This window comes from Phodopus roborovskii, unplaced genomic scaffold, assembly GCF_943737965.1.
Source record: "Phodopus roborovskii unplaced genomic scaffold, PHOROB, whole genome shotgun sequence".
NCBI classification, from domain to species: domain Eukaryota; kingdom Metazoa; phylum Chordata; class Mammalia; order Rodentia; family Cricetidae; genus Phodopus; species Phodopus roborovskii.
In genome coordinates, this window is record NW_026126599.1 from 5,969,082 (window position 1) to 5,991,849 (window position 22,768).

The 22,768-nt window shown below is 43.1% G+C and overlaps 3 protein-coding genes across 4 annotated transcripts in view; 1 reads left to right on the top strand and 2 right to left on the bottom strand.

The window, feature by feature from the left end:
* Positions 1 to 15,123, top strand: part of Eif2ak1 (eukaryotic translation initiation factor 2 alpha kinase 1) — a 35,699-nt gene extending 20,576 nt beyond the window's left edge. The window contains exons 11-15 of the mRNA XM_051205504.1: positions 1,416 to 1,516; positions 9,339 to 9,453; positions 9,654 to 9,736; positions 11,644 to 11,880; positions 14,214 to 15,123. Coding sequence (XP_051061461.1) covers positions 1,416 to 1,516; positions 9,339 to 9,453; positions 9,654 to 9,736; positions 11,644 to 11,880; positions 14,214 to 14,318 — 641 coding nt within the window. The 3' untranslated portion in view covers positions 14,319 to 15,123. The remainder of the gene's footprint in view (positions 1 to 1,415; positions 1,517 to 9,338; positions 9,454 to 9,653; positions 9,737 to 11,643; positions 11,881 to 14,213) is intronic.
* Ankrd61 (ankyrin repeat domain 61) lies at positions 2,819 to 7,892 on the bottom strand. Of its 2 annotated transcripts, none has more exons than XM_051205506.1 (3): positions 7,623 to 7,892; positions 5,679 to 5,773; positions 2,819 to 3,891 (listed from the first exon to the last, which is right to left on the bottom strand). In XM_051205506.1, exons 1-3 carry the CDS (start codon positions 7,836 to 7,838, stop codon positions 2,946 to 2,948), a joined length of 1,257 nt encoding a protein of 418 aa, XP_051061463.1. In that variant the 5' UTR covers positions 7,839 to 7,892; the 3' UTR covers positions 2,819 to 2,945. The 2 variants fall into 2 exon arrangements, with proteins under 2 accessions (XP_051061463.1, XP_051061462.1); XM_051205505.1 differs by having other exon boundaries at positions 5,679 to 5,779.
* On the bottom strand, positions 15,055 to 22,645 carry Aimp2 (aminoacyl tRNA synthetase complex interacting multifunctional protein 2). The gene is made up of 4 exons (XM_051205507.1): positions 22,404 to 22,645; positions 18,895 to 19,101; positions 16,848 to 17,079; positions 15,055 to 15,595 (listed from the first exon to the last, which is right to left on the bottom strand). Exons 1-4 carry the CDS (start codon positions 22,536 to 22,538, stop codon positions 15,207 to 15,209), a joined length of 963 nt encoding a protein of 320 aa, XP_051061464.1. The 5' UTR covers positions 22,539 to 22,645; the 3' UTR covers positions 15,055 to 15,206.
* Between the last annotated feature and the right edge of the window lie 123 nt (positions 22,646 to 22,768).

The following is a 22,768-nucleotide window of genomic DNA, read 5'->3' on the forward strand; positions in this document are numbered from 1 at the left end:
CATTCCCCACCTTATTTTTGAGACCTTGTCTCTTCATTGTGCCTAGAGCTCACTGATTTGGCTGGGTTGGCTGGCCAATGAGCTCCAAAGCTCTGCTTGTCACGGAGAAGTACCTGACAAGTCCTTCTGAAACCGAGTATCCATAGAGGCAGAAAAGACTGAAAAAGTGTCTAGCCAGAGTAATTACAGGAATGACAGTTGGGATTGTGGACATAAACCAACCTTGCCTGCCTTGCTATTGGGCTCTTACTGTAGCCATTATGGTTGATGGCTTATACCTTCAATCCCAGGACTCAAAGGGTTGAAATATAAGGCTATCTTGAGTTCCAGGCTACAATATGAGACTCTTGTCTTCAACAACAAAAAGTGTTGATGAGATGGCTCATTGGTAAAGGTGTTTGTCCCCTAAGCCTGACAAAATCTGAGTTGGGTCCCCTGGACCCACCCTGTAGGAGAAAACTGACTCTACAAGTTGCCCTCTGACCTTCACACAGTCTTGTGGCACATGTATACAACACACACACACACAAATAAAAATTGTGAAAATTAAAACCCACAATCATTCCTCCTATTATCATATTACTAAACTTGTCAAAGTCCTTAATTTTTTTAAAAGTTGTTGTTTTAGTACAGGGCATCCAAGCTTTGGACATTGTAGTATGTCATTGGTTTCTACAGATGTGTTGGGCTGCATTCATAACTATCTTGGGATGCATGAAGTCAATGAGCCTCAGGCTGGATGTGTCATAAAACCACTGAAAACAACTCCATGTCCAAGTGAACTGTTCATCCCTCATGTATTCTTCATTATTCAGTCACTTTTAGCAAATCTGACAAATAATGGATAACAGCTTATATCTTGAACAAAATTTATCTTCCCCAACCCCTTTTTAAAGGACTGAGTCTCAATGAATAGCTCAGGCTGACCTAGAACTAGAGGTGGTCCTCTTGCTACATTCTCCCAAGTTTTAGATTATAAACAGGAGCTGCCATGCCTGGGTAATTTATGTTTTTTCTTAGTCCAATATTTGCAATGATGTCTTAATTAACTGTGGGCTAGGACAATAGATTAGCCTTAGACTCCAGTATATTAAGGGTCAGAGAATTTTGAAGCTGTAATTTAGTCACTTAATGCCACCAGGTAATTGTTTAGAACATCATTAATATAGTTTCTGGCTGAACTTAGTACCTTTTTGGAAACACAGAGTCAATGATAGCTTTCAGTCTGTGATGTTTTTTCTTTGCTAGCAAAGAATCCTTCTTCCTCTTTAATTCTGTTTTAGACCACTCTGGAGTGTTTGACTATTGAAGTGTTCAAGATTAATTTGTTGAGAATGTGTCACATTTAGATGTTAATGCCATTTAATGAGTTCAAAGAAATAGGGGTATGAAACCATTTGTTTTTAAAATTCCAGGTCCCTACCTTATGGCCAGTGTTGCAACAAAAATTTTTCAAGAATTGGTGGAGGGTGTCTGTTATATACATAAAAATGGCATTGTCCACAGAGATCTGAAGGTAAGCCAGACTACTGTATTTGTGAACACAGCAGTGGTGTCTTACAGGGATAACTTGAGTGGGTTCATGGAATACACTGAAGTGACATACCCTCATTCTTCTGTTTAGTAGTTTGTCATTGCTGTCATGTAAATTATTATTCTAGAGGCCCAGAACTCTTGGAGTCAGAATAGTGCTTGTTGTGTAAGCATGAGGGCTTGACTTTGTATCTCCTGAATCTGCCTGAAAATTCAGCCAGATGCAGCAGCATATGTGTACAAATAATCTCAGTGCTGGCGAAGCAGAGACAAGAGGATTCCTGGGCTTCATTAGCTGTCCAGTCAGGTAGATTAGTTGAGAAAGATGCCTAGTGTCAACTTTTGGCTTCTGTATACATAAACACACATGTGTGTACACCCCTTCCCAGACAATAACCCCCCATACTTAAAAAGAAACCCTAAATTGAATTTGAAAACAGTAATTTGGAGTCACTTGAACATTGGCTTAAAGTATGAATACAGTAAGGCATACATATATTGATAACTAATACAATTGGTGGTGGTAAATATACTCTGTGTTGGTAGAAGTGGTCATATGTTATTGCAGCCTTAGAAACTAAAATCTTTTTCCAGGAGATGATTTGTTTTGTTTTTTGGGCTTTTTTTTAAAGGCTGCTGCTGCTGCTGGTGGTAGTGTTGGTGTCGGTGGCCCACACCTTTACCTTTAATCCCACACTTAGGAGGCAGAGGCAGGTGGATCTCTGTGAGTTCCAGACCAGCCTGGTCGAAGAATGGGTTCCTGGGCAACCAGAGCAATACAAAGAGAAATGCTGTCTTGAAAAAACCAAAAATAACAACAACAAAAAAATCCACGCAGCATACACACCTTTTATCCCAGCACAGGAGGCTGAGGCAAGTCTAGAGCTCTTCAGGACTCTGTAGTAAGTCATGCTTCAAGGACCCAAACTAAAATCAAAATCCCAAATCCCTCAAACCAAACCACAATAAAAATACAATTCTAACAGACAGGAGAATCACTTAGCTTGAGGTTAGCCTGGACTACATAGTGAGAGCTTGTCTCACAAAAATAAACCACCCCACAAAACAAGGAGAAAACTCCATGGGGACTATATTAGTTTTAATTCATAAAAGACTATCAAGGAGCCAGGCAGTGCTGGTAAACAAACAAATGAAAGACTGTTAAGGAAAGGTAAAATATACTTTCTTTTTTTGGATGACAAATCTTAAAGCAGTTAACCCACTTTTTAAGCCACAATTAAGTATGGAAAAGGCATCTAAATGAAACCTTAGAAAATGATAAGAGTTAATATGTGCAAGCCACTTTAATTTTTTGCAATGTAAAGTGAAGTTCAAATGTTTTCTAGTACATGCCTAGCCAGAAAACACAGTTTGAGTTGTTGTGGTTCTCTGGCACTGAGGATGTGGAGTTCTTATTTCAAGAGGTAGTCGAAATCATAAAAGATGTATATGGAGTTCCATAGCTTCCCAGGGAGATGTTGCTTCAGGTAGAATTTGTACCTCTCACCAAAAACATTTCTGATGTTTCTCTTACAGATATCCTCTAAGGATAAAGGGTTTTTTGTTAAATTTATTAAAGTTTCCCTTAAAAACTGGAATTCTGGTTGCATGATTCCTGCAGGTAGAATCCCTTGCTTATTGGTCAGCTTTAAAGGGTAGGTATGATAAAGTAGCCTAGCCAGAAGCATTTCATTTCTGATATTAGAACCGCGCTGAAGGTACATATAAATTGGAGATTCCCCATTTCTTGTTAAAATGTTAGCATTTGCTTCGAATTCCAGCAAGAGATTGATTATTACCTCTCTGCCTCCAAAACATGCCTTGTGCAGAGCTGTATGGCCCTCATGATCTTGGGCATTGACTTGGGCTCCATGATTTAGCAGCAGACGGATGCAGTCCACCCCTGCTGCCAGCAGTTGGCCAGCTTTGCTTGACGCTGTGCACACTGCTAGTTTTAGAGCTGTGCTTCCAGTAGATGAGACGGTGCAGTTCACGTTGGCCCCACAGGCAATAAGTGTCTCCACCATATTTTTGTCCAGTTTTTCTGCAGCCATGTGGAGGGGTGTCATGCTGGCCTTGTTAATAGCATTGACCTGGGCACCATTTTGGGCCAAAAGAGAGAGAATTGGATAGGTCCCATAAGTTATGGCCAGGTGGAGGGGTGAATGTTTTTTTCTGTCGCCTACCGGGGCATTAACTTGAGCTCCATGTTCACACAAAATGCGCAGGCACATGACAGCATTGTTCTGAATGTCTGCCAGGATCTTTTGGATCTCAGTGTTTGGTTTGGCCCATGAGGCAGAAGTGATTGGCCAGTTTAGCAGCATCTGGTGAAGAGTGGTGAAGCCTTGATCATCCCTGAAAGGAAATTATCATAGGTTAAGCCAGGTACACCCCACAGAGGGACTCTCCATGAAGAGTTAATGCTTAGGTCGGTAACATTGACTGCAAGTAACACATGTTAACTCATTCAATCTTTCTCTCTCTCAGTGTGGGGGTGGTGCAGGTGTGTGTGTGTGTGTATGTATGTATGTATGTATGTATGTGTACACTCAGGTGCATGTGAACTTATGTGCATGTGGAGACCAGAGGTCAATATTAAGTGGATTTCTTGATTGTTCTCCCCCTTATTTTTTGAGGTAGGCCTCTTGACTGAATCTGGAACTCACTGATTCAGCTAGACTGACCAGCAAGTGAGCTCTGTCAATCTATGTGTTCTTTCCCTCATTCCACCTCCAGCACTGGGATTGGAAACCATGTGCTCATGCTTTACACAGGTGCTGGGGAGTGAGCTCAAGTCTTTATGTTTGGGTGGCAGGTGCTTTACCGACTCAGCTGTCACCCTAAGCTCATTAGTTATTTTAGACAAGTGTTGGCAGTCTATTGCTGGAGGTTTTTTGGGTCCCTGCTTAGTGGGGCCTAGGTTCTTAGAGAAGCCTATTTAAGCTTGGTTGCTTAAAGGGACTGTAGCCCCTTTAAAACTGTGCCTTGGTTCTTTCTGTGTCCCCAGAATCATGCATGGCTCTAGACTGGTTCACTGAGTATTCAGTAAAAATGTGTGGACTTAGATATGAGCTATGAATATCCCAGAAGTGAATGTTTAAGGGCCAGGGCTCCCATTCATTCCGTTTCCCACATTGTCTTCTCCCTGACACATGCACCCACTCATGTAGGAGAGACTGGGTGCCTGCATTTCTCTGAAGCCAGTGAAGCAAGTTCTTCACACCCTGCTCCAACCCAGGAGGAATGAGTGCGCTCTCATCTCAGGATTGCCTCCAAATATCTTTGTTGTGGCAGTGAAAAGGGAAGGTTGATCATGAGAATTTGACAGCTTCCCTGGCATGAGGAGCTGGCATGAATTCACCTAGACTTATTTGTGTAAGAACCTAAGGCTGGGGTTAGGAGAAACAGCAGGGCATCTTGGCCTCCTGAGGGTGTGCATAGTCTGGGATGGAAAGCAGGCAGGCTAAAGAACTAAACATTTGCTGCCTGTGGGCAGTGTGGAAAGGTGCAGAACCTCATCCAGGGGCAGTGTGCTTTCTAGGGCAGGAAAGTACCTTTGAGGAGCCCCTGAAGAGACAGGGTAAGTCGGTGGCTCAGGCTTAGACAGGCCAGCCGTGGAGATTGGAGAGGGTGCATATAAGATGGACCAGTGGATTTTCTGAGCAGGGTAAGCAGTGTACCCAGAAGTTGTATTATTTTTATATTGTATAATTCTTTGATTTATCCAAATGTAGTCACTGGGCCATAGTGTTCAAAAATCTGAGATAAGAGTGTGAGTAGGATGTACCTAATGGTCCACTGGAGAGTCATACACAAGAAAGCCCATCGTCTGTTTTTTCCTTTCTTATTTTTCATATTGTCAAATTTCCTGAGTGCTGTAATCCAGACTTAACTGTTTTCTACAACTGAGCCACTGCTTCATATGTGTTCATTTATCTGGCTGGTTAGTATTACTGTATTAGTCCCAGTTTTTCAGCCTCTCACTTTGTCAGTAAAGTATGTTTCATCCTAACAGTCTGTATCCAAAATGAGACACGTACCTGAATCACACACACACACACACACACACACACACACACACACACACACACACACACACATATCTCCTCACTTAGGCTTGATGGCACGTTGAGTTAACTTACCTTACTTCTGGGTCAGCCCCATGTTGTAACAAGCAAAGCAAACTTTGTGGCTTGCAGTATTCAGCGGCCAGATGGATGGGGAGTATAGTGTAAGTCTGTTGCTGGGAAACCACAATGAGTTACAAGCATCGCTTACACAGTGCCTGCCACTCAGCATAGCTCACTAAATACTAAACATTGGTTTGGGGTTTCTTCCGTTCATACATTGTGACTGACTGACTGACTGACTGACTGATTTTGAGGCTCCCTACACAGTTTCCCTACGTAGGCCAACCTAGCCTGGATCTCACAGAGAAATCCACTGCCTCTGCCTCCCAAAGTGCTGAGATTAAAGGCACCATTCCTGGCTAAAGATTTTCCTTTTCTGTTGCCTGGTGTTTTGCTTGTTTGTTTTCCCTTTTTAATTTTTTTAAACATGTATTTATTTTATGTGGATTGGTGTTTTGCCTACATGCATATTTGTATGAGGGTGGATGATTACCTGGAACTGGGGAGTTACACACAGTTGTGAGCTGCTGTGTGGGTGCTGGGAATTGAACCTGGGTCCTCTGAAAGAGCAGCCAGTGCTCTCAACCACTGAGCCATCTCTCCAGCCCCCTGTCGTTTGTTTTAAGTGATACAGAGCTGGTGAATTTTAAATGATAGAATTGGTGTTTTAGAGCTGGACATGTTGGTGCATACCTGTATAAATAACCCTATAGCACCTGGAAGGTAGAGGTAGGTCAGGAATGCAAGACCATCTTTGGCTACATGTATCCTGCCCCCCCCCCATATATGAATTCTCAAGGCAGTAGAAATAACACAAAGCTTTGAAAATTAATTTCTAAAAAAAGAACTCTTAGTGTCAGCTGAGCAGAAGTATTGCATACCTTTAATCCCAGCACTCAGGAGGCAGAAGTAGATGGTAGTTCAAGGCCAGCCTGGTCTACAGCACTAGTTCCAGAACAGCTAGGGCTATTCAACAGAGAAATCCTGTCTCAAAAAACTGAAAATGAAAAGAAAGGGTGGTGGTGGTGGGGAACTTTTGGTGTAAAGTCAGTAGCAAATTGCTTTGACATAATTTAGTCCTTAAATTAATCCACAAATTGATTAAGAACGTGCTGTATTTTATAGGTGTTGCCAAAGGTATTATCAGCTGTGAAACAGGCATTTCCAAGGTTTTCAGATGATGTGGCTCATGTTCTTACTGTGATTAGCTGAGCTGTTTATATTAGTTCTTAAAATACATAAGGAAGGTTTACACCATGACTGCAAGATGAGAAGAGAGTGAGACAGTGGAAGGAGTGGCTTTCTTTTTGGGAAAAGAAAGCTAATTACAAAAGCAGTAATGAGCCTGGGCTCATCCCTGTAAACCCAGCACGTGTGAGGCAGAGACCCAAGGATTGTTATATGCTTTCGGTCAGCTTGGGTAAATTGGTGAGTTCTAGGCTAGCCTGGACTGTAGACTAAGACCCTTCCTGAAACCAAACAAAAAGCAACCATTGTACTATAAAAACCTAGGAAAGTGTATATCAGAAGTGAAAACTAATTCATCTATATAACATAATCCCTGAGAGTGTGTTTTGAGAGGATGATGTTACTTTCCTGCCAGCCAGCCATTTATATGTGGTGAGTGGAAGGAGTTTCAGACTGGGGTATACTGGACCTGAGTGCTTGGCCCTGCATGTCATACACTTATGAGGGGTTTAGGGAGTCCCCAGGGCATTGTGGTTCTTCCCAAAGCCTCTGGTTGTTTTGTTGTTGTCTGATTGTTTGTTTTCTTGAGACAAGAACTCATGCAGTAGCTGAAGCAAACCTAGAAGTTAACTGTGTATCCCAGGCTAGCATTGAACTTGAGATAGTCCTCTTGCCTCAGCCTCCAAAGTGCTGGGATTAGAAGGGTGTACCACCACTTCCAGCCCTGTTGTTTTGTTTTTTCAAAGAGACTGAGAGAGTAGGGAATACCTGGCTCAGAAGTCGTCTGTAGCTAGTGGGTTTGGCCGGGATGGTCAAGGGCTGGTTGACAGGGTAGTCTCTTAGGAGTGTCTTGATTGTGTTACAATCTTCCTTGATTATGGCCTCATAAAGTCTAGAGTGCAGTGCAGCCACTAAGCTGTCTTCCAGCAGTATGGTACTGTCAGCTACCAGGTCTCTGCTTCCCCTCTTGGTTATGTTCCCCATGAGAAAATCTCTAGAGCAAGAAGAGCTTATTAGGTGAGCCGATGCTGCTATGGAATCAGTTTTCGTCTCTTAGGATGATGACCCATTCAGCTAAGTTCTAGAACTCTTCTAGAATTGTATTTGTCAACAGAATTGATTTCTGTAATGGAGCCAGCCCTCATGAGGCTTTGTTCTCTCATTGTATAGTGCCAAGTGCAAGCACAGTTTCTCAGCTTTTCTTCTCAGTTACTATAAAACAAACAAAACAAAAACACCCAAACTGGCATCTTACAGCTAAAATCATTTCCCCCTTCCCTTACACATCAACTGTAATTCAGTCTAATAGAGCCAGTGAGATGGCTAGGGGTAAGATGCCTACCACCAAGCATGACAACCTGAGCTCTATCCTGGGACCCACATGGTGAGACTCCTGCAAGTTGTCCTCTGACCCCTACCCTCATACCATGGTGAGCATGTATACACACAGTTTTTTAAGAAACAAAAGTGAATTACATGATTACGTGTAAGATTGAAACTTTTTTTTTTCAAGACAGGGTTTTTCTGTATTATTTTGGAGCCTGTCCAGGAACTACCTTTGTAGACCAGGATGGCCTCAAGAGATTGTCTGCCTCTGCCTCCCAAGTGCTGGGCACCACCAATACCTGGCTGATTGCAACTTGTAATGTCTTAATTTTAGTAAAATCTTTTCTCTAAGTTAGATGGTAATGTTGCTACTGCTGTTATTTGAAACGTGGAGGTTGTAGCTGAGGGTGGCCTTCAACTTTTGATTTTGCCACACCTCTAGTGCTGGATTGCAGACACGCGCTCCTGTATGTACTGCTGGAGTTAAAAACACAGGGCTTTGGTCATGCTAGCAAGCTCTCTGCCAGCTAAACTACTTCCCTTGCACCTTCTAAGTTCTACTTTTTTAAATTAAAACTTGTTCCTGAGTGTCCAGCCTCAGTTTTGTGTATGCATATATATGGTGTGTGTGTGTGTGTGTGTGTGTGTGTGTGTGTGCCCGCGTGCGTGCGTGTGTGTAAAAGCCAGCCGTGGATTTTGGGTGGCCTTCTCCATCACTCTCTACCTTATTCTCTTGATACAGTGTCTCTCGCTGAACCTGGAGCTAGGAGGCTGATATAGCCAACAAGCCCCAGTGATCCTCTTGTATCTGTTCCATATAATGCTGGGGTTAGAGGTACTCCTAGAGCCACACCCAGCTTGAGTACTGGAGACTTTAACTAGCCACTCATGCTTGCACAGCCAACACTGTACTCACTGAGCCACCTCCTTAGCCCAGCAACTTTTTGTTTGTTTGAGATAGGGTTTTATTGTGTAGTCCTTGATGAATCAGGACTCATGATGTAAACCTGACTGGCTTCAGACTCACATTGCTCCTCTTGCCTCTGCCTCTCACGTTCTGGCATTACAGGTGTCAGCCTCCACATCTGGCAATTCTTAACCCAAGTTTCCACATTTGTTTTAAGGAATCTGAGTTGACTTTTTCTTGTTTCTTTGTAGCCTAGAAATATTTTCCTTCATGGCCCTGATCAGCAAGTAAAAATAGGAGACTTTGGTCTGGCCTGTGCAGATATCATACAAAAGAGCTCAGACTGGACCAGCAGAAATGGGAATGGTAAGGATTTATTTATTCACGTATTTTGTCTCTTTTTGCACTTAAAATTAAAGAGAAAGACATAATTGAACATGATCTTACAAAGACTCATAGAACTTTCATGCAAAGCTCAAATGAGGCTAAAATGTAACTGTTCCCTCAGGAGCTGCTGTGCTCTGCTCACATCACAGTAAGTAGCTTAATAGCCTTTTCAATTGTAGGAACACAGACACATACATCCAGAGTGGGGACTTGTCTCTATGCATCGCCTGAACAGTTGGAAGGATCCAAGTATGATGCCAAGGTATGTTTGTTTTCACCCTTCCCTCAATTTGTCAAGGGTTAGAACAAGTAGAACAGTAAGTACAGTTCTGTGGCAGAGCCGTTCCAGGCAGAGCTGAGTCCTGCAGGTGATCTGTGACTATTTCGAAATCCATAGATGTCACTAAATGTTGAAGTCACCCTTCCCTTTAAATGTCACCATTCACCTCAGGAGGCTAGACGTCTTCAGCCTTTCATCCTCCCCATGTCAAGCTCAGGTGAGCAGATGGTACTGGGAAGTGTGCTACCTGACTGTCACTGAAAGAAAATAGAGAGAGACACTGGAAAGTTTTAACCCTCTTTGTTCCTTGAAAAATGTTAAATGCCTTTTCAGTTTCATTTTTAATTTTTTAAAAATTCTCCATTTTCCTCTAATACTTTACTTGCTTTTATTTTTCTGTGGTGCTGAGGAATGAAACCAGGGCCTTGCACGTCCTAGCCAAGTGTTCTCCCACTGAGCCAAGTTGCAAGCTCCAAAACATTTTTGTTCGTTTTTGCTTTTTTTGTTTTGTTTTTGTTTTTTTGAGACAGGGTTTCTCTGTGGCTTTGGAAGTGGTCCTGGGTATACCTCTTGTAGATTAGGCTGGCCTCAAACTCACAGAGATCTGCCTGCCTCTGCCTCCCCAGTGCTGGGACTATAGGCATGCGACACCACCGCCCGGCCCTTTAAAACATTTTTGTTTTTTGAGACAGGATTTCTCTATGTAGTTCTGGCTGTCCTAGAACTCGCTGGCCTTGAACTCACAGAGATCCACCTACATCTGCCTTCTGATTGCTGGGACTAAAGTCATGTGCCACCTCTATCTGCCTGTCGTCTTCTTACTTTTTAAGGCCCAGGTTTGCTTCTAACTCATGATCTTCTCACCCCAGCCTAAGCACTGGGATTACAGGTGTGAGCTGTCATTTCTGATTCTTTTTTGGTTTTTCAAGACAGGGTTTCTCTGTGTAGCTTTAGAGCCTGTCCTAGTATTTGCCCTGTAGATCAGGCTGACCTGGATCTCACTGAGATCCATCTGCCTCTGTCTCCCGAGTGCTGGGATTAAAGGCATGTGCCATCACCACCCAGCTTCTGGTTCTTAAAATATACCCTTTTCTAGTATAGCAGCCTAATCAATGAACTTTTTGACAAATCATTGTTTTTCAATGACTGGAAAGTAGTTGCCAGAAAAATTCATTGCTGTCCTTAAGAGCCTATCTTCCTAATAAACTCCTTTTAGAGAAAATAGAACAGATTTTATGCAATTTATAAACATTAAAAAGAATGCTTAGGCTGGAGAGCTGGCTCAGCGGCTGAGGATTTTTGCTGCTGTTTCAGAAGACCAGAGTTCCCAGCATCCACATCAACCTGCTTACAACCAGGTGGAATTCTTCCAAGGAATCATATGCCCTCTTCTGGCTTCTGTGGGCAACCTCACACATGTGGCACCCATTCATATAAATTTAAAGTTGATCTTTTAAAAAAAAAAAGTGTTCAGTTACTAATAGAGGTAGAGGCTAGCCTTAGTAGGACCTGGTGACAGTCTCCTATTGCTAATACTAGGAATTGTGAGTTTATAGTCATTTTGCCTGGGTCACTGTCAGGTCTAGATTATGGTGGGATGATATCCTTGTTGTAAGGTAATGACTGCCCTGTCTGTTGGGAGCCATCCCTGCCCTTTAGCCAACCATTGGCCTCTAGTGCCATATATGCCCTCTCTGGATATAAAAGGGATGGAATTATGAAGTCCCAGATACGTCTTGCCTGAGGCAGAATCTGCTGTTGAGGCACGAGACATCTTGCTGTGTTCCCTTTGCAGATGCTGTAAAGCCTTATTCTTGGATATCTTGTGTTAGAAGTGCTCTCCTCACTTTATAACATACTTTTACATGCCCACTTTCCCCCCTTTGCAGTCAGATATGTATAGCTTGGGTGTGATCCTGCTGGAGCTCTTTCAACCATTTGGGACAGAAATGGAGCGAAAAACAGTCTTAACAGGCATAAGGACTGGTCAGATACCTGAATCCCTCAATGAAAGGTATCCGGTACAAGCCAAGTATGTCCGGCTCCTAACTGGAAGGAATGCGTCACAGAGGCCATCTGCTCGTGAGCTGCAGCGGAGTGAACTTTTCTGGACTTTACCAGAAAATGTATGTGACATTTTCTTTTTTAATAGTTATTGAACATTCACTTTGGGTTGAGTTGGGTATGATCCCAAGAGCTTGCTTATTATCAACAGGATCTCATACTATAACCCAGGCTGACCGTGAACTCACAGCAATCCTGTAGCACCCTCTTGGGTGCTAGGATTATAGATGTGAGATATCAACTCCAAGAGCTGTAGGTAAGCTTGTCTGATCACAACTCTGAGTTGATATTGCTAATCTCCCTTTCACAGATGAGTAAGACTTAAGGAAGTTAAGTAATTGGTCTCACAGTGACAGATACTAAGTGTAGTATAGTCATTATTTAGAAACCTAGCTGTGTTGAATCCTGTTAGCTCCCAGGCTGTTCTGTATGTTAGAAATGCCTTACCAGAAGCTTCCCCTGGACTGGTGAGATGGTTCAGCAGATAAAGGTATGCCTGACTCCCCAAGTTGGATCCCCTAGAACCCATGAAAAGGTAGAGAGAATAGACCATACCAGGGTTGTCCTTGAACATCCCATATATGGTCCATGGCATGTATACCTCCACCCAACCATAAACACACACCTAATAATAAAAATAAAACCCTGTCCTGTACTGGTACAGATTATGTTACAGCACAGCAGTATGGATCTTCAAACCAACATGCTTGTTTCATGGTAGCCAGTGAAATCTAACTTTTCATGCTGAGGAAAATATGAAACTAAAAATAGAATTTGTTTCAGTTATGAATTCCATTTCACAAATATTTGTATTTTGGGGTTTATGGAAACAAAATAGTTAAGCCTATACTCACAGTTCCCTAAGTTTCAGGGACTGAATTTACACAAATAACATAGGCTTATCCATAGCCCAGGTAAGCAAGCAATGGCACACTGCCAACTAGCTATTCTAAATGTAGTCTAGGCTTTGCTTTCTTTTCTGTCCTCATCTGGCTAAGTCAGGAGAAAGGTTTTTTCCCTTCCTAACTGGGGATTTTTCTAAACAATTGTAATGTACTTAGTAGTGAAAGGAGCAATAATTCTAAGTAGTAATGGACAGTACTGGTAGGGGTGGCCTCTGCATATCTTTTCAGCATGCCACAGTCTGAAACTAGCTTTTTCTTGCCATATGGCTATTGTGCTAAGTCAATGTCTCCTCTACACATGGAAACAGGTTAATTTGTCCTTTTCTTGCTCTAGAAACCTATGGTTTCATTAAAGGTTGATTCAAGATACATTCTTTAGCAAGCCTGACCAGCCTTGACATTATAACACAAGTTCACGTGTAAAGTTTACACTTGTGAACCATGGAACCAAGTTACAACTCTGTGTGTGTGTGTGTGTGATTAGGTTACAGTTCTGTGTTGGACCACATTCATAGCTAGCCACAACCTCATGTAGTCAGTCACATGTGACCTATGGGCCTTAGGTTGGTCCTAGATGTGTAGTGCTACTCAGTGTATGGTCTCTAACCAGCAGCTAGCCCACCTACAGCTAGAATCTGCATTCAAGCAGGATTTCCAGGTTATATTCAGTATCTTGAGTAGCAGCGCACGTGTCACACTTCCCAGGTGTGGCCTCCAAGTCAGAAGAATGTACTTCGAGAATAAGATCGCATTCTTTGGCCCTCTCCTCTCCACTTCCCTCACCTACTAACAAATTCTGTGCTGGCTAGGATTAGAAGTCTGTACTTTATGGATCCCAGAAATGATTCTGATGGGTACTAGCTTATGATTCACTTGAAAGCTAGCTAGGAGGTTAGGAAGATGGTTCATTTAAGAAAGTGCTTGCCTCAAAAACATCAAGGTTGGCCAAACTGGTCAGTATGGGCACTTACTGCCAGTCGCACAATCAGTTCAACCCTTTGAACACATAGTAGAACTGACAAGTGCATCACAGTACACATACACACCTGCATACATACCCAAAAACAAATGTTAAGATCTAATTTTTGAACATAAAAAAAAAAACAAAAAAAAACCTAAGTTTGGTAACCCTGTAATTCCCAAGATGTTGAGATGAGAGGTGAAGAGGCAGAGTCCCTGGAAGTTCATGAGCCTGCTGTCTTAGCCTGGGTGACAAGCAAGTTCCAAGTCAACAAACAATGCCTTGTGAACTAGCAGACAGACTTTGAAGACACCTATTGAGCTCCAGTCATAAGGTATCTGTTAATGGAGCATTTGCAGGCTATAGGTGTCACATAATTATAGTTGGTACTGTGGCAACTTGATACTTACCCTTACAGGGATGACTAGTGATTTCGGGCTTTGATAGTTGCTGTTCAGGCACAGCCAGGATGTATGAATATCTCAAAGGCCAGGCCATTTTAATGGAGATTAAAATGTTTTCTTTCTAGGTTAACCTCAAATTGCAGATGAAGATAAGAGAACAAGAGAAGGAAATTGGAGAACTAAAAAAACAACTAAGCCTCCTTTCTGGGGAAAAGGGGCTGAAGAAATGAGGGGAAAATGGGGCCTACCAGTACAGCCTGAATTATTGCTGTCCACCATGGGAAAATGGACTTACATTTTTTAAACCGTCAATAGTAAATTTTCAACCCTTAGCTGGGGACAGATGGCATCATTCTCATTTGTACTTAGTAAATCTGTGCAAAGATGTAAAAGGACCCCAGTGTCCTTTTCCTCAAGGAACCCTTTTATGACCTAAGACTGCCCTCTCTAAGTTTCCATTCCTGAATTTCCTACTTAAATGTTACTGCCCACCGCCAAAACTTAAGCTAGCATTCTGTTACTTTCTTTAAGCTCTGCCTATTGACTATCCTGTCTTCTAGAAGGTTCTACTACAGAAATCAGTGCTCCCTCTCCCTCACACTGCTTGTCCCCAGGCTGTATGCCAGTTGGGTTACTGTGATAGCTACCACTCTTCCCTAGTCTTTCATACTGCTGTTGAGGCCAGTTAAAACAGACACTTGATCACTCCTTGACTTAAAACTTGTACATGGTATACAATACCTGGGAAATCAGAGTTTGGCTTCTTAGCACAGGGCACTACCCTAGGCTTGCTTCTACCAAGCTTTGAACTCCTTGCCCTCAAGTAATCTTAGCAGCTTACATGTCATGTTTTCTGATGTAATAGTGTCCTGTGATCCATTTCCTTTTTAAAACCCTCAACTCCCCAAACCACCTGTGTGTTCTTCAAGCAGCAGTCTCTGATGCCATAAAGTGCTTGCCCCTGGCTGGTAATCATTTCAGTGCAGTGCACTTGATTTTACTGACTTAAAATAAAATCCACAGATTATTTGTTTATTGATGCCGACGACTGGCTTAGTGAAAAGACTGTGATTCTTAGACAAGAAACTCATTCTTATACTGAAGACGAGCTGTTAGAATTACTTAAGAAGCTGAAGGGCAGTGCTGAAAGGGCCAAGGTTCTCACAGGACTTCAGCCACCGTTGCACATTGGTGGGTGCTACCCCGCTGCCACCCCCAGTTTGCTGGAGCACGGACCACAGCACCACATCTGCCACAGTGAGCTCATTCCCAACCAGCCATGGGCTCTTCCCCAGAGCAGAGTTCATAGAGCGGAAAACAGCTGCTTTTTCTTTACTGCTTCCTTCTTTCAGCTGAAACATGGCAATATCCACCCAGCTGTCAATGAGGGTTAAGTTGATAGCGTTATGCTTCTGGCCAAACAGAGAGAACAAGAATCGTGCAATGTTCCCTTCTCCTTCGATGGGGCACATTGTCTGTACGCTGAACTTCATTTGTGTCTTGGGCACTGGAAAGGGGGGGGAAAATCATGTAGAGTCAAAGTGACAGCTTAATGCTATGTGGAGGGGGAACTCACATTCATAAACTAATGGCAAGACAATAATTATCAAGAACATGACCAACATCTGTAATATTCAAGAACCTTTAGGTTTTTAACTAATTTTTTATTTTTGAGACAGGGTCCTAACTATGTATCCTTGGCTTGTTATATAGATCAGACTGGCCTGGAACTTTGAGTGTTCCACCTACCTCTGCTTCTTAAAGGCGTGCACCACCACACCAGGCTTTCAAAAGTCTTTAAATGCAATCTACACCCTTAAAAAAAGTAACTGAGGACCAGTGAGATGACTCAGTGGGTAGAGGCATCTGTCCCCAAGTCCAGGACTTAGAGTGGTCCCCTGAGTTCAGTTCCCAGGACTTAAAACAGAAGGTATAACTTCTGGAGGACAACTTGGGCAACTTGTCCCTGACCTCTATAAACATGCACCCCTGTAACCACACACAAATACACTTATGTTTACAAAGAATTTAAAAGTAACCAAGTAGCCCTTTTTGCTGTTTTGTTTCTGATGGTCATCAAGTTAGAAGGAACTTAAACCACCTATTCCAGATCCTTGCCATTAAATTTGGAGGGTACTGACCAGGAACCAGATGTGCACTGCTCAAGGCAAGTACCTTTTCTTTGGATGTGAAGCTGAAGACAGTTAAGGTCCTTATCACTGAATAGCCAGGCATAGTGGCACACATCTGTAATTCTCTCTTTGGAAGATGACACAAGAAAACCAAAGACCAGATTTGAAGCTAGCTTAGGCTACTTTTTCAAAACAGGAGGTATCACTGGATGGATGGCATTAATGTGCTTCCCCCTGTTTGCAGCTCAGGCAAGAGGCATTTCTCAGTGGGTGATAGACAGATGATGCCATGCTGTCCTTGCAGGCCAAATAGATACTGTTAGTGTTCCTTGAATGACTTAGAATGTCATGACTAGAGTGGATAGCCACTACTTCCTTGCTTTGCTAGGTTCCACAGAAGCCCTTCCTCCAAGGCTCAGTTCCCCTGGAATTATCTGAGAGAACCCCAACCTCTGAAGAACACTGGGGGTACTCTGGTACCAAGACTTACCACCTCCCTCTCGATGGCCCCATAACCTGACTAAACTTGGAGAGGATTTCACTCAACAACAAACAGCTGTAGTCAGTGCTATATACTTTTCCACCCTTTTGTAGTCTAAGTGAGTTCAACCCAGGCCCACTATTTACCATTCTTCCAAATCAAAGTGAAGCCCAGCTGATACTCGTGGCGGGACTGTTTTCTAGCCTGTTCCCCAAAGCACTTTAGAAGATTCTCAGGTACATTCTTGACTGACGAATGTATGTGCACAGTGGACAGGACCCTGTAGCGTTCACAGAGCAGCCTGTGCAGCACAAGCAAGGAAAGGGGTGGGGAGGCTGGGTTTGCATTGATCACGATGTCTTTCAGTGCCCCATAATCCTGAGGGAGAGATCAAAACATTCAAGTAAATAAGAGCCATCTGGCCAGGTATGGTAGTGAACACCTTTCATCCCAGCACTCTGGAGGTAGAGGCAGGTGGACCCCACCAGTCTGGTCTACATAGAGTTCCAGAACAGCAAGGGATACACAGAAAACCCTACCTTGAAACAAAAGTGCCATCTGTATGCACAAATGAACCAGGTGTTCTCCCTTAGAACTTTCTGGGGTTTAATTGAGTCAACTACTTAAAGATGGTGCTGTGACCCCCCCCCCCACTTGACAGCTGGGGAAACTTGAGTCTTGGGAAGGCAAACAGGTTATCCAAGGTCACTGAACTCAGTAGGTAATGCAGCTGGAAATAAGCCTGTAATTCATTACTTTCTAAGAGGACTAGGAGGGTCAGGAATTTGAGACATTTGGCTATAAAGTGGACCAGCTCGAGCCACAAGAGAACCTATCTCAAAAAAAAAGAAAAAAGTGGGAAGACAGTCCAGTCTGTAAAGTGCTTGCCTTAAAACCTAAGGATCTGAGTTCAATCTTCAAAACTCAAGTGTAGAGTGTAGTCCCAGAGCAGAATAGGACACCATGTCAGTGAGAGCTCCTATCTCAAAAAAAAAAAAAATCACACCATGAGCATCGCCTGAGAAAATACCTCAGCACGTTCTCTGGGCTTCACATGTACTTGCATACGTGTGTGTGAACCTGCACACAGACAGAAAGGCACATGAAAGTGTGGGGTGTAGGTTACTTGTCCAGGGGCCTGACTTCATCCTGCGCACCATGAGCACAGCAAAGACTTCCAGCACATTAAGAAGGCAGCACCCTGATGGTGCATGTTTCCTGACTCACCTTGGAGATTCGGGGGTTGGGGAGGCCACTGGTCAGGTCTCAGTTGCTTCCTCTGAGCGTGAGAAAATATGCAGGATGGATAAGAAGATGGGCAAAAAGACAAACTAAAGGTAGGGGCACCAAGATTTTCAAAGCCCTTCATGAGTCACTACAAGACACTTGTGCTTTTTAGGTCTTCACTTTCAGAATTCTAGAGATTACTAATGCAGGATCTTGGACATCTTTACTGTATTTTCAAGCAGTACCACCACTTAATTGAACAAATGGGACAGCCTTGCATATGGACTGATCCCCTAGGTAAGTTGAGTCCTATACACTTTGATCAGGAATGCTACCTCATTTATTTTTTGTAGTTAGTAACACAGCCAGCCATTGCTGGCCCATCTCTCCAGCCCCTATAACTTACGAAGTACAGCGAATGTAAGGAAAGCACAAATGCACAAGACTGAAACTGGCTTGTAGCAGATATTTTGACAGGTGGTAAGATTTTTATCTGTGTAGCCAGCCCATTTTCTCAGAGTTGAGGAGGACAGCTCTGTTGTGCCAAGTGCCATCTAACAGGAGCTGAGATGCCCTCCCCTTCCAGGGCTTAGAGGTTGCTGACACAGATGGGACTATAGGAAGCTGGGACTCTGGTCTCCCTTCTCTGCCCTCTCCTGGTCATCCCTTGAGGTTTAGAGCTTACTTCACTCCTCACTCCGTAAACCTGACCTGTGATTCAGGTGAAATCATTCATTTTATTTGTTTGTTGGCTTGTTTTTGAGACAGATCTCCCTGTAACCTGGAACTCGCGATACTCTTAACCCAACCCCTAAGAGCATGCTGGGAGTGGGCCACCACAGCGGCTCTAAGTGCAGTCATTTAAAGAATAAAGCAAACAAGTTTTTTGCTTCGCCTCTGAAAACTAGCAATCCAAGCCACTGGAACCATAGACATCTGGTTTCTCACCTTTCATAATGAACCCACCTTTCCAAGCACCAAATTCAAGTCCAGTGTATTTGTTGTTAAAGGTATGGGCTCATCAGCTTGCAGGATGTTGGTTACATCTAAGTCTGCATCTGGAGTGTGAATCATCTTTGAAAGGCCATCAACTGCTGCCTTCAACTCATACAAGCGCTTTAAAATATCATCTTGGTGGGATTCAAGGGCTTGCAAAGATGGCTCGGATGTTTCCTAAAAAAAAAAAAATCAACATCTTGAGTTCAGCTTAAATTAGATCAATCAAAGTTACACCTTCTAAAAAAACACCACGGAACCAGTAAGATGGCTCCTTATATAAAGGTGCTTTCTGGCAACCCTAAAATTTGAGTGCTATCAGCCAGACCCACATGGCGGAAGGAAAGAACCAACTTCTACAAGTTGTCCTCTGACCTCCACATGGATGCCATAGTAGCCACTCTCTTCCCCACCAAAATAAAATGGATTTTTAAAAAAAATAAAAATTAAGACTCTGAAGCAACAGAACCATCTCCTTTCATCCAGCCCAAAGGGTCCTGCAAATCAAGCCGCAGTGCTCTATAACAAGGAAGAAACATGACTGAACATGACTTTGGGGGCTGGAGAGATGTCTTAACAGTAAGGAGTGCTTGCTGCTCTTCCAAAGGGTTGTTTGGTTCGCAGCACCTACATCAGGAGGCTCATCATTGACTGTTAGTAACTCCAGGTCTAAGAGATCTGACACTCTCTTCTGGTTCCCACGGGCACGGGCACAGGCACACACATCACTCACTTACTCAGACATACACATATACACATAAATAAGAATAAAAACAAAACTTAAAAAAAAAAGTAGTTTATTTCCCATTCAAGTAATTCAGATATGAAAAGAACACCTCCTCCCCTAGCCCTTCTGTTTTTACTTTGAGACATGATTTCACTATATAGAGTAAACTGGCCTGAAATTCACAATCCTGTTTCAGTGTCCAGTGTGCTGGGATTATAGGTGTGCATCATCATGCCTGAAAGAAACAAAAACCCCACTTTTAAAAATAGAAGGTCTTTGCTATATGTTGTCAAGGATGGCCCTTGATCTTCTGGGCTCATGTGAAATACCTACCTAGGCTTTTCATTGTACCCAGAATTCTTTATTTCAATAAAAGGCTAATTAAAAATACTTTGCTTAAGCCATAGTGGTGCACACCTGTAATTTCAATATTTGGGAGATTGTGGCAGGAAGATGCAGGAGTTTAAAGACAGCCTTAACTGTCTTAACAGGAACTATGTGAGACACTGTCTCAACCACGCATCCTTAGTATACCTCCAAAGATACGCTTGAATGAGCAGAGAAATGATGGAGGAGGGACAATAGAAAATAATTTATGCAAATAAAGGGGAAAAGGAACCCAGTGGATTTTTTTTTGTTTTGTGTTTAACATTTATTATGCTTATGTGTATGGGTGTTTTGCTCGAATGTATGTCTGTGCACATTTGTGCACCAGTACCCAGAGTCCAAAAGAGAGAGCTGGATATTTGTAAGTTTCTTTATGGATTCTGAGAACCACACCCAGGCCCCCTGCAAGAACAAGTGCTCATAAGCACTGAACTATCTTTCTAGCCCTGAAACTCAGGTTTTGAAGTATCCTTCAGTTTGGAAGCAGCTCCCTGGGCAAGTGCTTCCTGTGACAAGTGATCAAGTCCCCAAATCATTTTAAGGCAGAACTGATATCTTGGTCATCTGGAGCATTCACTACTAAGATATATAACTCCATGAAGAGGAACCACTTCATCCATTGTATTCATGTGTCCTTTTTGCCTATCACAGCATCTGGCATGCACTAAGAAACCAATAATACTTGCTGATGAATAAGTCTCAAACTACAGGCTTTATTTTTTAATGTATGTATATATACATATATGTGTGGAGGTCAGCAGACATTATGAGGGCATTAGTTCTCTCTCTCCACCGTGTGGATTCTAGGGATCAAACTCAGTTATGGAGCCAAAAATTTTTGTTCATGGAGCCATCTCACCAGTGTGTGTGTGTGTGGAGAGAGAGAGAGAGAGAGAGAGAGAGAGAGAGAGAGAGAGAGAGAGAGAGAGAGAACCACAATGGCCTTAAATGAAACTTCCCAAATATTGGGTAGAGGTGCAACAAAATGCACCATACTATTTTAACAGCTTGTAGTTGTGATTTTTGTGTATGCAATCTTACTTATTTTTACAAACAGCAATAGGATGCTCTATCCCATCAGGGCCAAATTAGCAGCTACTAGATCCAAAATTGAATCAACACAGACTGAAGCAAGTGTGAGGCAGGAACTATGAATTTAACAGGATTGTGATTTCTGAGTTCTAGTCCAGCTTAATCTAGGTTCTCTTATACTGAGTAACACCGAAATGTTCAAGATCTGCTTTACCTCACTACTACCTCCAATGCTGGCTTGTTGTTCCCTTGCTGAGAGTAAATTGTGATCTGGTGCCCACTGGCTTCATTTTATATATTTAAAAGCAGTCAGTTCTTTGTGTGGCTCTGATTTCTAATTACCTATCCATTCGTGTTGTTATACTCTGCTAGAGGAATTGGTACTGCAGCAGAATGGGTGTCATCGCAATCAGAAGTTCAGAGATGTTCATGAAACTGTGAGCATGACATAGCTGCTGTTATCTTGCAGCCAGAGTGGCCTTGTATCCCATGGTGCCCTCCTAAATTTGGGTTCACTAGCATAGAAGGGGAGTGGCACACACTTCGAATCCCAGCACTTGGGAGGTGAAGGCCAGAGAAGGAGCTCAGGATCATCTTTGGTTACATGTGTTCAAAGACATCCCTGTTCAGAGGCCCTCGTGTTCCCAGGAAACAGGGAAAAGGACCTCAACTTACTTAGAAATTGGAGAGATGCAAATTAAAACATTAGGATTCTTACATTATCCTGCTAATAACAGCATAAACCGGTATAACCACTTTGGAAAACAATTTATCCAGGTAAAGTAGAAGACATGTCTGCTCACTAGACCAGGAATTCCTCTACAGCCTATGTTAGCTGACATATAAATTCCAGTGCCCATGAGTGGGGGCAGGCAGTGTAAAAGAACATGATCACTTTCGTTGTTGCCAACAAAAATGACTGAAAATAACAAGAGAACACACACTATATCCTTCCAGTACATCAAGATTACATAGCTTAAGGATACATACTCAACAACATAACCGCAAAAACCAACACACAGCTACAGTAAAAGTCGGGACCACTGTGGAAAAGTTGCAAACGGGAAGGATGGGTCACTTAAACTGTCAAACTGAGTTATGGTGACCCTGGGCTCGCTTTGTAAATTCCTCAGAGTGATAATTTTTGTGTTGTTAACTTTTCTGTGGGGCTGGCGGTCGCGACAGGAACCCATGGCAGCAATGATCCAGGTGGATTTTGTCGGGACCAGGGCCCTACGCAGCCATAGCGCCGGCGCACTAGACTGGACAAGGAATGGGACAGGGCGCGGCGCGGCCAGCGCCTGCGCACTAGGCAGGGGCCGCAGGCTCCTACCTGCACGTGGCCCGCGTCGGTCGCGGGGCTGGTGGTCTTGCTGTGCACGTTGGGGAGCCGGTACATGCAGGTTGGAAGCTCCACACGCAGAGGTGCGCTGCCTCCATGATAGGACTTTACCTGGTACATCGGCATGGTGGGAACCAAAGGAAGGAAGGTAGCGGGCGAGGGGTACAAACGCTCAGAGGCCGTCCAAGGCCACCTCACACAGTAGCCGCCTTCTTTCTGACGGTGCTGCTGGCGTTCCAGGAAAAAAAAAAAAAAAAGAAGTCTGTGAATCTTTATTGGCCGGGACGGTCTGACGTCACCAAGTCGACCTTTGAAATAGCCAATCAATAGTAAAGAGCTCTTGACGTGTCTTCCCC

Bases quoted from the DNA above. Each gene is read 5' to 3' on its own strand.
- Ankrd61 (XM_051205505.1), bottom strand. From the start codon at position 7,838: ATGGGGAACATAACCAAGAGGGGAAGCAGAGACCTGGTAGCTGACAGT. The intron at 5,780-7,622 runs GTATTCCCTACT...GTGGTTTCCCAG, and splicing joins ACAGACGACTTCTGAGCCAG to CAACAGACTTACACTATACT. The intron at 3,892-5,678 runs GTAAGTTAACTC...ATTTCCTTTCAG, and splicing joins GGGGCTGACCCAGAAGTAAG to GGATGATCAAGGCTTCACCA.
- Aimp2 (XM_051205507.1), bottom strand. From the start codon at position 22,538: ATGCCGATGTACCAGGTAAAGTCCTATCATGGAGGCAGCGCACCTCTG. The intron at 19,102-22,403 runs GTAGGAGCCTGC...TTTTTTTTTTAG, and splicing joins CCGACGCGGGCCACGTGCAG to GAAACATCCGAGCCATCTTT. The intron at 15,596-16,847 runs GTAAATAGTGGG...CCCCCTTTCCAG, and splicing joins CACTTTGATTTGGAAGAATG to TGCCCAAGACACAAATGAAG.